The sequence below is a fragment of the Molossus molossus genome, unplaced genomic scaffold (genome assembly GCF_014108415.1).
Source record: "Molossus molossus isolate mMolMol1 unplaced genomic scaffold, mMolMol1.p scaffold_m16_p_1, whole genome shotgun sequence".
NCBI classification, from domain to species: Eukaryota; Metazoa; Chordata; class Mammalia; order Chiroptera; family Molossidae; genus Molossus; species Molossus molossus.
Window position 1 is genome coordinate 44,419,372 of NW_023425344.1, and position 17,235 is coordinate 44,436,606.

The following is a 17,235-nucleotide window of genomic DNA, read 5'->3' on the forward strand; positions in this document are numbered from 1 at the left end:
AGATTTTTTTTTTTTTAACGATGGATAATATATCAAAAACTGCATGCCTAAATGAGTTTCTCTAGTTGACATATTTTGATAATAGTTCAAACTGTGGCTAATTTTTAGAATATCTAACTCTTCCCAAATTTTGTTTGACACTTGATATTTGCAGAAGTTCTGTTCACATCTGTAAGTGCCTACCTCATACTTGACTACTACCTACATTTAACCATATTAAGACAGAAAGGAAGTGAGAGAGTGAGGAGAGGAGGGGGGAGGGTGGGAGGGGAAGGGTTAGGGGAGAAAAGGAACGGTACTAGCCAGCTGTTCTTGGAAAAACCAAACAGAAAATATGAATAACAGATAATAGCTGATATATTACACAGACTTCATGCCCAGTTATAATTTTTGTGAGGTTCTTGTTATTTACTTAAGATTCAAGCACTTAGTGAAAGTTTGTTCTCATGACCAAACTGCAAATGAAACAAAAACTTTCTTCTTAGAAGACTCACAATAGGCATAATAAATAATTCATTCACTTAATGCTGTTTTCTGGTACGTGTCCATATGTATGGAGTACTTTACAATAAAAATGCAGTTGGATTTGTGTTTGTGATTACACATTCATGATTAATAGCTGTGGAGGGTACAGTTATGCTGATTATACTTTTAATTGGTTATCATACACCAATGTGACAGTTTTTCCCATAAACACATACATATGAATAAGCAATCAAAGTACACATTTCTTTTGCCCCAAAAGTAAAGCCTTCTGATAACAAAAATTAATAGTTGAATTTCCGATTCTGAAAAGAAATGGAAATCTGTTTTATATTCCAGAAAGAAATCTTTTTTCTTCTCAACCTGCACTTCAAACACTGTGTTATTTATTTTCATTTAGAAACCTTACTATTTTTGTTTCCTGACGTCACATAAGATACAGTAAATTTCCCAAATGTTGCGTACCGAACAAAACTAATTTCTGACAAAGAGCATAAAGAGCAATGATTGATATGAAAACGATGATTGGGTAGAGCGAGGCTTAGGCCCACCTGTCTTTATTCTTATTGCTGGACAGGTGTCCTCTTCTGCATCCCACATAGTGGACAGGCCCTGCCGTCTCTGGTCCTCTGACGCTGGACTGCCTCATCTCCCCTCACTGTCATCTCGCTAACCCAAAGAAAGTGACTTTATTTATCTCATTTCCCAAGGACCATACCCATCATGGAATTCATACTAATTTGATCATTTCTATAAATTTGTTGCCCCTTTCTAGTAGGAGCTATAGATATTAGGATTTTTTAATGAGAAATAAAGATCCCCAAAGGAGTAAAAACTTAAGGAACTGACATAAGAAAATTAATACAGGCCAGCTGAAACTTCTAGGCCCTTTTAAAAAATGTCAAAGAGGCATGGCTGGGTGGCTGCATTGGCTGGAGCCTTGTCCAGTACACCGAAAGGTGGCTGTTGATTTCCTGTCAGGGCACATACCCAGGTTTGCAGGTTCAATCCCCAGTCAGGGCGTGTACAGCAGGCAACCAATTGATGTTTCTCTCTCCTTCTCTCCTTTCCTCTCTCTAAAAATCAATAAACATATCCTTGGCTGAGGATTAAAAATCAATAAATACATATTTTAAAATATAAATAAATAAAAATAAAAAGTATGCCAAAGAAAATAGCTCAAACTGTTTTGAACTATTGGCTGCCTTTTTGAACAAGCTTGTCTAGACCAACATTTAGTACAATAACAGAAAGCTGGGAGCAGAAACACTGTTCTCGCCAGATCTAATTTTACACCTATACAGCATGAACTTCCCAATGCTACCTTGCCCTTTCTGAAGGAAATAAATTAGAATTAATAACAATGAATTACTAATCAATTATAAAATTCTGTCATTAATTATATGATGTAATTTTAAGACCTTTTATTCTCCTTGCTTTTACTATATCTCTAACAATTAATACATTAATGCACACACCTTATGGCCAAGAGAAGAAATTCCTGAGATCTATTTTAAAGTCTTTTGACTAATCTCAGCCATAATCACCCATAGGCTCTTAAAACTTTCCCCTAACTATTACAATCTTTCTTTATTATAATGCTATGCCACCCATCAGCCATTATTAATACAATGTTAAATATAGCTTTCAAAGCACATTATATTTAATTAGGTTTTAATATCCGAATGTTAAGAATCGCGTTGAGGTGATTCTTCGGCAGACATGTTTTTGCTGCAGCATTGATAAATATTTATTTTAATGTTATGGTGGTGGCGAACATTTCACGTAGGAGTTACTGGGCCCGTCCCCTCTCCGCAGATCGCCTGTGCGGTGTTCGCTGCGCTGCTGCACTTCTTCTTCCTGGCGGCCTTCACCTGGATGTTCCTGGAGGGCGTGCAGCTCTACATCATGCTGGTGGAGGTGTTCGAGAGCGAGCACTCGCGCAGGAAGTACTTCTACCTGGTGGGCTACGGCATGCCCGCGCTCATCGTGGCCGTGTCGGCCGCCGTGGACTACCGGAGCTACGGGACGGACAAAGTGTGAGCTGCTCTTCTCTTCCTTTTGTCTCTCTCTGGAAATCCGCTCGAAGTAACAGCGTAGGATTGCCTTGGAAACGGAGGTCTTTTATCACCGCACAGCAATAGAGGGAGGATCTGCAGAAGCAAACGGGGATCGTTCAATCCATGCTGGTATTGTGAGGAAGGAAAAAGGGGGAAAATAGCTCTGAGACCCACTAGGATGCTGTTTTCAAACAGCAGCGTGTTTCCAAATCTAAATCGTAACCTGGAGTAATTGTAAAAGGATGATGATTTTAATGTTTGTTCTTTTTCACAGCATTGAGGTATTTGTCACATGCAGAACTCAGCGGTATTAAAAACTGTGTTCTCAGAGGACGGTGCAGTCGCATGCATTGATGGCTCCCTTCTTCCTGACTGTCATTAACAACAGAAAGAATGACTCTAGGAACATAGGGAGTCTGTGTTTTCCCTTTTTTTCCCTAGGTGGGTATTGGGAGATGGTGATGAATTGTGTTTTCAGTATCACTTCAAGTTGTGAGACATGTATGAAGACATGCGCAGCACACCGGTAAGGAGCTCAGTGAGAAATAGTTCTGTAATCCACATCAATATAACAGTTGGCATCCTGAGAATGAATGAAAGTTTCAATAGGAGAAGATTAGAAGGGTGACCAAGATAGATCTCTGATGAATACTCACATTTAGGACATAGATTGAGGATTGAAAATTGAAAATAAAAATAGAAAAGAGAACAGGTGACCGGAGCCTTAGAAAGAAAGCCACAAGATCGAGGTCAGGGAAAATGAGAAGGAAGTTTCAAGATGGCATTTCAAAACCGTAGTGTTTTATGTCAAAGATAACTCAAATAGGATAAGCGGTGAGGAAAAATCATTTGACCTTTGCAACAACTATTTTGATAAAGTCCTGGAAGCAGAAGCCAAATTGGAAGGTGTGAAAAGAGATAAGTCAGTTAAAAGTAGTGTTCAAGTATTATCTGCACCCTGAAGAAGTTTATTGAGAAATAGTGAGAATATTATCTCAAGTGATAACAGTAATGAAGAAGGATTTTTTAAAAAATGAAGTCCCAAGCTTGTCTAAGGTGAGAAGCATCAAGCTGTTTGAGGAGATTCCTAGACAGAAAATGTCTGTGCCTCATTTGTGTTACATATATATATTTTGAACGAAAGGGAAGGTTGTAGAGGGGTAGAAAGGCTTAAGATTGGCTATAGGATGAGGAAACCTTGATTTAGACCTGAAAGTGTCTAGTATTCACCAAGTCTAAGGCTTTAATTTTACAGATGAAAAAAATTAAGAACCAGCTAATCTAATCGCCTTGCCCATGATTATAGAGCTAGATAGTGGCAGACGTGATAAAACAAGGCATTGATTTCCACCAAACTAGGATATTTTTGAAATGGTAAAATGACCCTTCTCCTGAAGTGAGTGTGAAGGAAAGAATACATACAGGGTGGGCCAAGTAGGGTTAGAGTTGTGAGTTTGCAAAGCAGAGTGTATTGTACTATTATTTATTAATTATGGAATTATTTTTAATATAAACAACTGTATGAGAATTTACCCCACCCTGAAAGGTAAACTTTGAAGTGGAAGAACTTTCCTTTCTATCAAGTAGGAAATGCTGACTTTTGCTGAGTGATCAGGGGAGGTCATGTTGAGAGGCAGGAAATGAGCATTATGGAAACTGTGGGAAGAAGCCAGTTAGACATTAAGACAGATGTTCAAGCAGTAGTGAAGGCTCAGGTGAGGTTAGATGACATCAGTTTGTCCATAAGCTAAGAAGCCAAATTCCATGCCTTTTCACCATCAATCCGCAGACAAAGCAGGTCACTTCTCAGAAGGAAGGGTTCTGAAGGAGAGAATGACAAGAGAGGACTCCAGAGTTGTTGGGAGCATCATTAGAATAGAATATATGTTGGTTCAGAGACACTGACTTATACGATTACAAGAAGACCACTTCACTTGTTGAATTTTCTTCTTGTGTCAGGCTGTAGAAAGCTATTTCTCTAAATGAAACTAACAGTAATTAGTTTTTAATCTAACTGAGAATTGTGGTTGATTTTGTGGATTCCACTGACCACTGTGGAACAGATTAGTAGTAGATAAAAAACATTATCTGGTGTTGCCTCTAAAGGCATTTTAAGGAAGAAAGGGTATTAGATAGATCAGAGGATTTTTAAAAATAACCTTTGTTGATATAATTCACATACTATAAATTCCACTCTTCAGTTGTTTATAGGACATTCACTGTTGTACTGCTATCTAATTTTGGAACATTTTCATCACCCCAAAAAGAAACCCATTAGCAGATCCTTTAGATCATAGGATTTTACATTTAATTAACATATTTCCTCTTTAAGATATTAAATTGAATGATATACTTATTTGTAACCTTATGCAACTTCAAATATTGTGTTTTAAGTAGGTTCAGTTTCGTTCTTTTGCAGTTCCTGATTTGCTATTATTTATATTTTATGTTGACTTCTTTTCTCTTTGGATATATGCAAATTGTCCTGTTGGGGAACTGGCCCAACTTGTTTGCTTTGCGTTTTAGTCATTTATTTTGAGACAGATGTCATTTTCTGGATAGTAGGAATCTATCTTTTCTTAGAATCAATAATGCGTAGTCCCTGGTGACTCTGTTAAAGCTTTGGCCATCATCGCTTTAATTTCCTGCACTGTAACTGGAAGCTTTCATTTACTGACATTATGACTCTGTGGGAATAGAGGCTAATTTATTTCCCAGGCACTGATTTAAAACAAGCTTTAATAATAGTTCAGTTTCACAATTATGATTTTCCCAACCCAAAGAGAAACTAAACAGATAAAGAGAAAATGGAGGGTAGAGGAAAGAAAAGGATGGGGGACATGGCATTAAAATGTCACACACAGGCATAGAACATTTAATGTCTCACTTCTATGTTTTAAAGAAACTGTCCACAGAGGGACCTTTAGAATACATGAAAAAAAAATGTTTAACTTCTACCCTATGAGAATTGATCCACTCCAGTGTCTGTGCAATGCCATTTTGCCCTTTGAGGAAGCAGGTATTTAAAAAAAAACATTATTGAGTCATTTTTATTTACTCGAGAAGCTGAAATGAGCAGATCATGTCCCATCAGGACTTTAATCAAGATATCTTCCCAAAGAAAAATGTAAGCAAGGAATTTTTACACTACTTGAAGGATGTCTGCATATATATCTTGTTCCTCATTATCAACTCTGTCTTGGTTGTTCCAGCTTCTATTTATTTCAAGTGGTATTTTTCACTCCCTGCTTATTCATCTTCACATTTTTTTTTTTTTAATATAACTACTATCTCAAGGTTTTTGGTTTTTTTTTTGCCAGTGTACTTATGTACTACATTGATTTTTTAATACAACTATGTATACTTCACAGTCTTAAAAACAAAACAAAACTGGAATTAGCAAGAATTCACACACATATTATCAACCCTTTTCCGTAAATTCTTCTTAAGGTTAATGATTTTTATGCCTTGGAAGTCTATTCCATTTATTTTGGAACTTCATTAATATTAAATTTTTACTCCTCTGTCTCCACCACTTAGAATGCATATAGAATAAAACTATTTAATATATTATAGTAACACAAATAACATATATGTCTCCCATTTTTCTCCTCTTAATATATGTAATTGTATTTTATTATACTGACAATGAGGTTTTATCTCTGAAACCTTTAATAATAATAATAATAATAGCTTACATTTCTAAAAAGTAGAAAATCATATCAATGGTAGGAGATAAAATTGTTTTTCTAGGTTAAATAAATATTTTTTATACAGATAATGGTAACTACCATATTCCATCGGGCTGATGGATTAGGATGTGTTTTATTCTGAAACGTTATTAGGGCTGTTGAATTGATTATTATTATGTACAAAGCACATGCTCACACACAAAGCATACATAATGTGATTTTGAAAAGTTGCTTAGTTTTCAAAATTGCCATCAATTTGCATTGCTTGTAAGAGTCTTACTAAGATTTTCGGATGTTGCTTAATGAAATATTTTTTATTTGTACTGACATTATTATTGAGAATGTACTCAGAATAGCATTTAGTCACAATAATCAGACATTTATAAAATGTTATTAAAAGACCAGTACAATCATTAAAAACAAAAACTCCCAATAAGTGGACCACAGGTCTAAATTACACTGTTAATAATTGACATTTATTCCATTTGATCTCTTTGTGTGTCTTTCACTTATGCCATTATATATGGCCATTTAGTGAAGCCACCTAATGTGATACTGTCAGAAGATAAAGGTTGGCATTGACTTTCCAACAATTCAATCAGGACAGATTTGGAAATTCAGTGCTAAATACTTTGATTTCATGACCTGAAACTAATCAGTTCATTTAAACTTCACCTCACTATCACCACAAAATGCAAACAGTCCGAACAGCTGATTTTTCTTTAATGAAAAAAGCCACACTAATAGTTTATAACACTTATCTTATAATCTCAATATGCTACCGAAAGAGCAGCGGTTATGTGGTGGGTGAATTGGAAAGGGATTGGAAGTATGTGGTGGGTGGATTGGAAAGGGATTGGAAGTAGGTTCCCGGAGGAGGGAGCGTGCTAGGAAGGAATAAAGCCCAGAAAACAGTCGCAGAGTTGAAGTATGGGCCTGAAAATTGGTAAGGGGTTTCTGAAGGATGTTGATTAAGTCACAGACATTTATAATGGATCAGACATCCTTGAGTCCTAAAAGCATAGCCAAGCTCTTAAAAATAATTGAAATCAAATTTTATGATCTGAAAATTATTATAAATCATCTATTAAGTCAGATTTGTCTTCCCAGCTCACTAGCTTAAGAACTGCTTGGAAAAGAGTAGTCTCGCCTCTGCGGGTTAAAAGCCCCAGATTTCTTTATTTTCACTTCATTATCTAAGTAGCATAGCCATTTGGGTAGAAAGGTGATAACTGATTTAAAAAATACTAGATTATGGTATTATTTAAGAAAGAGCCTTGCCAAGGAACATTGAACTTGATAGTTATCTGCAAGTTGTATGCACAGGTTTATTTAATCCATCTCATAGTTCCTAAGCCCTGCAACCCAGTCATAGAAAATAATATACTCATTTGGAATATTTCTCTAAGGATATCATTATATGATATTGTAAAATATTCTTACTTATAACTTTCCTTGATGTGAAATATCTACCTTATTGATATATCATCACCAGATTATCTTCGACTCTAGTTTGGCCAGTGGGAAATAGTACAGGTAATGAAGAAGTATTTTTCATTGACATATATCAACCTAATCATTGCACATATGTGTGGGGAGTGCAAGTGCATGTTTATATGTTATTTTTCTTAAAGGCCAAAAGCATGTTTTATGTGTATGTGTGATAGAGATTAAGGGTTTATTGTAACATCATTTAAGCATCTAGGAACCCTATGAGTGAGCATAAAATGATCATCACATATATAAATTGTTGGTTAAGCATAATTTTCTGTATGAAGAAGTTACCCACATGACAACTGTATCAGAACATCAGGAATGCTGTCTCGTTATTGACAAAGTGCATTTCAGTATTGGCCTTAAAGTTAAATATTGGATTTCAGTCCTTATTGGAATCAAAGAAGTATAACTTCAACATCTAAAGATCTTTTTATGTAATAACTTCACCCACTAGAAGTTTACAATAAAAAGATAATAAGCTCTGGCCAGTTTTGCTCAGTGGTTAAAGCATTGGCCCGTGGATCAAAGAGTCCCGGGTTTGATTCCAGCCAAGGGCACATACTTCGGTTGTGGTTCGTCCACAACCCCAATTGGGGTCATGCGGGGGGCAGCCAGATGATGTGTCTCTCTCATGTCAATGTTTCTCTCTCTCTCTCTCTCTCTCTCTCTCTCTCTCTCTCTCCCCCTCCCTTTCTCCCTCCCTCCCTCCATCCCTTCTACTCTATCTGAAGATAAATGGAAAAATATCCTTGGGTAAGGAATAAAAAAACAAAAACGATAACACATGTTGGTGAGGATGTGAAAAAAGTAGAATCTTCATATATTGCTTGTGGGAGTGTAAAATGGTGCCGCTAGCTACTTTGTAAAACAGTTGCATCTTCCCAAAGTTAAACATAGATATCATATGACCCAGCAATTCCACTCCTGAGAAAAATGGAAACTCAGGTTCATTCAGAAACTTGTACACAGTGTTCAAAGCAGCATTATTTATGTTAGCCAAAAAGTAGAAACACTCAGTGCCCAAATCAATTGATAAAAAGGTAAACAAAATGCAATCTATCTCTATGACAGAATATCATTTGAAAATGAAAACAAAGTATCCATACATACTTCCAAATAAATAAGCCCCCAAAATTTTGTGTTAAATGGAAACTTTTAGTCACAAAAGACAACACAGTTATATGAAATGGTCCTAAGGACTGGGGATGGTGGCTATAGATGTACAGGTTTTATTTTGGTGCTATGAAAATACACTAAAATTAGACTACAGTGATGATTTTATAACTTGTAAATATCCTGAAAACCCTTGAGTTTTACACTTTAAAAACTGACCCTTAAACAACATGGGTTTGAACTGCTCAGGTCCACTTATAAGCAGGTTTTTTCAATAAATGTAAATATATTTTCTCTTCATTAAGATTTTCTTAGTAACATTATTTTCCTCTGGCCATATTTACTGTAGGAATACAGGATGTAATACATATAACATAAAAATATAGGTGTCAATCACCTGTTAATGTTGTGAGTAAGGCTTCCTGTGAAGGGTAGGCTGTTAGCAGTTTAGTTTTGGGGGAGTCAAAAGTTACTTGTGGATTTTTGACTGCAAAGGGGTCAGTGCCTCACCCCCAAATTTTTCAGAGGTCAACTGTATATTGCAATAAAACTTTAGATATACTAAAATTTAAAATAAAAATACTAAAAATTTTACTAACATCAAGAGATGACCTTATATTTAGAAGGATCTAATTTTTTGTTGTTGTTAATCCTCACTGAAGATATTTTTTCCATTAATTTTTTTTAGAGAGAGTGAAAGGGAGGGGAGGAGAGAGAGCGAGATAAACATCCATGTGAGAGAAACACATCGATTGGTTGCGTCCCGCATGTGCACTGACTGGAGCTGGGCACGGAACCTGCAACCCAGGTATGTGCCCTTGATGGGGAATCAAACCTGAGACCCTTCAGTCATTGGACCGATGCTCTAACCACTGAACAACTCCGGCCAGGGCAAAAGATGTAATACATGAGGCATGTGTCAACAATCTGTGCTTTATGTACAGCAAATGAATTTCTCATCCATTTATTGAGAATTTATAATTATCAACAAAACTAGTTTTTATTTATTTTATAGCTTGTATCTTTATTCTTTCTGAGAAGCATATAGTAACACCAATGACTTTTGAATCAGGTAGACTAGAATAAAATTCAGGCTCAACTAATTATTAGCCATGTGGCTATGGGTTAGTCACCTAGTTCTTCTGAGTTACAACTTTCTTATGTGTGATGTGTGCGTTACTATATAAGTACCTTGCAAGACTGTAGCAAAATTTAAAACTGTGTGTGTGTGTGTGTGTGTGTATGAGTATACATATATGTATATGTGTGTACATATATACGTACATATAGTAAGTGCCTGGCATATATAAGTATTTATTAAATTAGAAGTATTATTAGGTACTATTATTTGGCTGATACTAATGCAGATGTACAAATTTTACATTTAGCAAAATTGCCTTAAATTTAATTAAATTTAAAACAAATTTTATTTAAAGCATCCATTTATAAGAGTAGTTATTACAATTCTTATGTTACTGCCTACTATTAATTTAAGCAACATGGGACTATGGAATGATTCCAACATTTAGTCTTAATAAATTATAACAGATAGTGCTATTCTCAACTTTGTTGTCCACGGAAAAACTCTAGGATGTATTTTGCTGGAGCAAAAATGAAACCCTTATTTAAAAAATTATAACAACATTGGGGACATGAAGATTGTGTAATATATTGATATGATGTATAGGAGCTAGTTTGAATTCTAAAATATAAAACTGTAGCCTCACCACAAATGCTAGTCTTGACTACTGTTGACCATACTCTGTTCCTGCATCACTCTGCCAACCTTTTTTCCAGTCCATGCACTTGTTCACAGAGTATTCCAAGATTAGCGTCTGAGTGTGCTGTGATGAAAATGGCATTTTAAAATCTTTAACAGCCGTGGTCGGTTTGGCTTAGCAGTTAGAGCGTTGGCCCATGGACCAAAGAGTAGTGGGTTCCATTCCAGTCAAGGGCACATACCTTGGTTGCGGTTCGATGCCCAGCACTGTTCAGGGTTGTGCAGGAGGCAACCAGTCAATGTGTCTCTCTCACATCAATGTTTCTCTCTCTCCCTCCCTCCCTCCCTCCCTCCCACTCTGTATGAAAATCAATGGAAAAATGTCCTCTGGTGAGAATTTTAAAAATAAAAATTCTTAACAGACATATTATGCAATAAGCTCAGAACCCGAGTACTTATGCTTGAAGTATATATCTGTCCTTTCCCTCTTTCTTCTTTCTCGCCCCAGTGATTTTTATTCCCTCTTTTGACTCTCAATCTTGCCAGATATATGTAGTACAAATACAGAGATCTGCATCTATTGTAGAAAAAAGATTATATACTTTACAAACTCTCATAAACAACTTAATGTAAATTAAGCCTTATACATTTCTTTGTCTAACAGTGCCTAAAATTTGTTTACTGGTTACATTGGATACTCACCAAGGATAGATTAGTTTGTGATTTTGGGTCCTAGAGAAAATGAAGCAAATACCACTATTAATTTGCATTACTTCAGAAATACTGGTCATAGTCAGATGTCTACTTTTATAATAGTGTTTTAAACAGGCAAGAAAATACAGTGTCCCAAAGAGGCATTTTTTTGGCAGCACTTACATTCTGTCACTGTGCTAGTATCTAAAAGCATTGTAAAACATGTGATTTGGGTGATATATATATATATATAGACACACATACATATACATATATGTGTGTGTGTGTGTATATAAATATATATATATAGAGAGAGAGAGAGAGAGGGAGAGGGAGAAGGAGGGAGGGTGCGAGAGGGAGGGAGAGGGAGAGAGAGAGAGAGAAAGCAATTGACCTATTTTTCTAAATATAGCATCATAAATGACTGATGCTAATACAATGGTGATGAGTAGTTTACTAGAAGAAGTGAATAAACTTTAGAAGTATGGAGTTTTTTGGTCCTCTTTTAAGAAGTTAATTTGGCTCATTATTTCATTTTTCTCCATTTTGAATAAATATGAAGATGGTATTTACAGGATCAGTAATTGACATTTTTATGGGAGATTGATCCAGATATCAACATCTTTAATTTGTAATGATGTTTCTAATATTTCAAAAGAGAATAATTCGGCCTGGCTGGTTTGGGTCAGCGGTTAGAGCATCGGCCCGTGGACCAGAAAGTCCTGGGTCCGGTTCCCGCTAAGGGCATGTACCTCGGTTGCAGTTTGTCCCTGCCCCAGTTGGGGTCATGTGGGTGGCAACAAGTCGATGTGTCTCTCTCACATCAATGTTTCTCTCTCTCTCTTCCTCCCTCTCTCCCTCCCACTCTAACTGAAGATAAGTACAAAAATGTCATCGGGTGAGGATAAAAAAATAAAAATAAATAAAAGAGAATAATTTTGGAAAAGAATAATAACTTATCCTTGTGGATTAGCTCCATTTCTTCAGAGTGTTAAACTAATATGCTTGTGTAAAAATTCATCACATATAAACAATATACACTGTTTTTATATTGGAAAATTCTACAAAAGAATTTTAATAACATCTTTGTATTAGATAATCTTTTTGAAAACTCAAGGTTTATGGTATATAACAAGTTCTCCTTTGCATTCTAAAATGGCATTGTAAAATTTTTATTTTATATTGCTTCAAATAAGCATGTAGTGTGGTCAGAATTCACTTGCTTTTTCAACTTCAAGTCATCTCTTTTGACATGTACTACTGTAAACATAAATTATAGATTACACACATGACTGAATCTCATTTCAAAAAGAAATAAACATATCTTAAAAATGAAATAAGAATGGCCTATTAAAATTGTTTAACAAATTAAATGTTGCTTAGTGGATAAAGACAATTTTCAGATAAATCCTATTCTTCAATAGCAGGTCTCTCTGGCCATTTGTAAGCTGGACTTTATAGTGCTTAGAGCAATAAATTTTTCCTCTAGTATTTGTTTTACTAATCTGACTTGTCTCTCCTTTACCAGTGTTTTTGCATTGCATCCAAGTGACATTGAATGGCCTGGGTTTATAGAAGACTATGAAGTGGGATTTTTGTGCCCAGGCACGTAATATACACCCCAGTGTAATGTAACATTCGTGTAATATACACCTCCTTCACCTTCAAGCCAGAGTGAATTGTTTTAACATCCACTCAAGGAACTTAGGGAGGGAACCATACAAACTTTTAAGGTAGTTAATGGGAAAGAGAGGAAATACAGAAAGCTTTGAGAAAGCCAGCATGTGGCCAAACACAACAGCAGGTGTGGCCATATGGTAATCAAATTAGAAGAGAGATCCTTGCCACACTGCCTTTCAGAGGACAGTCAAGCCCAGGCAGCTCTGGGGAGGATGATTTACTCAGTGCATGTTAAGTGTTTCATATCGCCTCTTTCAACTGCTCAATTCCGAAGGGAATTTAAATCTGTCGTAGCAAATCGATGTTGAAGAATTTTCTTAAAGAATAAAAATAACTTCTAAAGTGATTTCACTTCCACATTTAGAGATCACCATGCCAAAAGCATATTCATTTCCAAATAAAGCATTTGCTAAGCTGAAACTGTTTTAAAAAAGTGAAGCATTAGAATGGTAAAATTTTAATTATTTTATTAGAATGCACATTATTTTATTTTAACAATATATTTAGTGAGATTATTTAGTATTTGAAATGTTCTACTTAGGGTAAAAAACTCTGTAATAATGCAATTAAAATTATTTCTTAAGAAGTCCTTAAACTGCAAAATAACGTTTTCAGAAATTCTTGAAAATTTTCCTTTAAAACAAATTTGCTGAAAATGTGTTTTAGTTGTCAGATTCGGTCTCAAAAATTTGTTTGACCTATGAAAGAACAGAGGCTGTACTACTGACCTTCATTCTTCAATGTAATATCAGTATTGTATCATGTTCTAACTTCAGCAACATTCTTGAAAGGTGTGTGTGTATGTGTGTTTTCTATTCTGGGAAAATGTCCATGCTTTATGCTTTGTTCTTTACTGTTCTTATTTTGAGGGAAAAATGGTCTTTGTTGAGAACTTAAACCCATGAATATACACCCCCTCCCACCCCATTTCCCCACTGCTAATACACACCTTTATTAGGATGAAGACAAACTAGCTTATATCAGAATGAAGACAGTGTTCAAATTTCAAATTTAAGTTCTCTGGCTTTTTTCTGCTTATTGGCAGCACCACACTCTTATTTTCCATGGCCCAGTTTTTTGAACAACAGCACAAAAAATGATATTCAATTACTCAAAGAAAATAATGACTAATAGTATAAATATTGATTGTTTCCCTAATAGTTTTTTTTCAAATAGGATTATTATCTCTGTTTTGAATAAAGAGAAATTGTCTGTGTAAAAAAACATGAACTTGTACTCAGTTTCTTATTGGAGAGTAAATATTATACTTCTATTAAAATATTATACTTCTATTAAAATTACATAGACTTAACTTAATAAAAGGTGGCCATATTTTGTTTTGAATTGATTGTTTCAGGAAATGTGGGTATTTTTTGCTTAAAAATCTAGCTTTGAATCTTTTATAAAATTAAAAGTTATAGAAAAGTTGTTTTTTTTTTATCATAAATATTACTGCCTCCATCACTCAAAGGTTAAAACAATTAGTATTTTGGTACATCGCTTTCAGGAATTATTAAAATAAAACGTATGGCTAAATCTCCTTTGGTCTACTTCTGTATAATCCTCTCTATTCTCATTGGGGAGGCAACTACTAAATGAGTTTGGTTATTTTTCCCCCCTTTCAGTTAAAATAGATGCTACATACACACACACACACACACACACACACACACACACAGCTGTCAAAAATGTGAGTATTTAAGTATGTATATATACATTTCAAAGGTATGTAGTATAAATTATTCATGTTACTTTTTCAGTTAAGTTTGTTGTTGTGATCTATCCTATTGCTATAAAGACCTACTTCCCTTTTAACTCTTTTTTTAACATTACATCATAAGAATTTAAAACATTTTACTTACCTATTTCTCTCCTGATGGACATTTATAAATTCCTTTCTTCATAGTTTTTCTAGTATTCCATTATTCCTGAGATTTAAATAACATTTTTATAAAAAACGCAGTATATTTACATACTTCGGATTTGCAGTTTTAGACCACTTAGCAAGGCACTCCTGAATAGTATCAGCTGGAGATGTTTTATTTTTAAATTATGCCTCAAATATAGCAAAATGGCAAATAATTCAAGATATGATTTTTAACATCAAATGTAATTTGTTCAAAATTTACATTAATCTTTCTCGTAAGTCGTCGCTTCCATTTTGTCTTCCTGTCATCCTGAAGCATGAAAATGTAATTTCCCCGAGGCTTTAAGAATTGGGGGAGTATTAAATGTAGCTGAAATTAAGTGATTAATAATTTACTTTGGGGTCATGAATCAACTTCAAGGGATGCTAAGGATCATTTGCAACCCCAGAAGCACTAGCGGTAACAATGCACTTTTTAAGACTCAAGAACTCTCAAAGGTTGGCTGCCCAACCTAATTAAACTTCAATCTTCTGATACCAAATTTATTTCTTCTTTGTACAGAATTTCCTGAGATCTTCCTGACAGGAAAATGTCACTTTGCCTGACAGCTGATAGACAGGTTATGTAGCACCATAATTGGAGAGAAAAGGATAGCTTAAAGCCACTCGATTTAAAGGCTATGTGGATGGCTCCTTCCTTTTCTTTTCTTTTTTTTTAAGGTTTCTATGACAGACAAAAGGCCTTAGCAAATAGGCCCAGTGCCATTTTTTTCTGCTTCCTCCAGGGGTAATTATCTAACTCCATCAATAGTGCTGTCAGAAATTGGGCACGTAATTCAGCATTTAAATGAACAAGCAATGTAATATTTCCTGTCTCCCTGTGGAATGCTGTGCAGCGCACATTCTTCTCTGTCACTCGCTCAGTCTTGATGTATGTCCCGTACCCAGTCCTTGAATGCCTTCTCTCCCTTGTGCTTCATTGCAGATGCTGGCTCCGACTTGACACCTACTTCATTTGGAGTTTTATAGGACCAGCGACCTTGATAATTATGGTAAGAACTCCTAATTAACTATGTGTTTTCCAGGTCAAGAAATAAAACTTGCACTATCCCTGTCCTGACTATCTTTAATTTACGTAGATTAACTTGGGGAAGCGTGTACTTGTTTGACCCTGTATAACTCAAGCAATTAGACACATGATAGTCTACTATTATATTTGTAAAATACTTAATCCATACCACTGAGAGAAGAAGACATGCATTTGCAAGTCCATGCACTGCTGTTCTGCTGAGGAGCCTGGTCTAACCCGATCCATTTGGTTTTGTAGGTTTTTGAAAAGTGATCAACATTAGTTTTCCATTCTTTTTCATTTGGATCATTTGAATTATGAATGGAACCAGAAATTCAAAGAGTGGCAAAATATTTTACTGTTCCTTACAGTTTTGTTTTTTTATGTAAATCTTGGAAACTTTAGAATTTAAAACAATTTCATGTAAAAATGCCACAAATGAGCATTTTGGAGTCATACTTCTTGTTTTTTGTTTTTTGTTTTTTTTGTACATGCATAATATCTTGATTTCAAATATGAATTATTGCCCTGGCCTGTTTGGCTTAGTGGTTGAAGTGTCGGCCCGTGGACCGGAGAGGCCTGGGTTCGATTCCCGCTAAGGGCATGTACCTCGGTTGCAGTGTGTCCCCGGCTGTGGTTGGGGTTGTGTGGATAGCAGCCACTTGGTGTGTCTCTCTCACATTGATGTTTCTATCTCTTCCTCCCTTTTTCCCTCCCACTCTATCTGAAGATAAATTTTAAAAATGTCCTTGGGGATAAAAACAAATATATATGAATTATTTATCCTCATTTAGATATAATTGTTAGCATCATTTACAAACTTATTAATTTAAAATACAAAGTTGCTATTCATTTTTTCAAAAAAATGGCCTCTTGATTTTGAATAAAGTATAGGTCTACAACACATTTTCTGAAATCCTTTGGGCCAGGAATATTTTGAAATTCAGACATTTTCAAACTTTGTAAAGTAGTTGCACTGAATATTATATATTATCTCTAGTGGGAAATAAGCAGGTGCCCCAAATCAAACATATCAGCCAATACTCACAGTAGAGACTAGGCAGGACTCTGAAACTAAACAGTAGTAATTCAACAGAAAAATAAAATTATAGGAAAAGTAAAGTCAAAGACAATAAAGACATGAAGAGTCTTATGTCTATTTAAATCAGATTCTCCCGCCAAATGGGTTCTGTTCAGGCTAGGCTTTTCGGCTACCCAGTGAATTTTTTTAAACTTTCATTTTTCAGACTTTTTAAATTTGATCAAGGATCCTAACCCTGTATTATTTAGAGGACAACTTCTTAGAATTGGAGCTTAGAATCGGATTGTCCCAGTCCCACCAGTCCCAAATTCTGGAATAT

General features: G+C 35.3%; 1 protein-coding gene across 1 annotated transcript in view; it reads left to right on the forward strand.

Annotated features, from left to right (window-relative positions):
- ADGRL3 (adhesion G protein-coupled receptor L3) overlaps positions 1-17,235 on the forward strand; it is a 471,329-nt gene that overhangs the window by 386,208 nt on the left and 67,886 nt on the right. The window contains exons 16-17 of the mRNA XM_036253182.1: positions 2,302-2,522; positions 15,791-15,857. Coding sequence (XP_036109075.1) covers positions 2,302-2,522; positions 15,791-15,857 — 288 coding nt within the window. The remainder of the gene's footprint in view (positions 1-2,301; positions 2,523-15,790; positions 15,858-17,235) is intronic.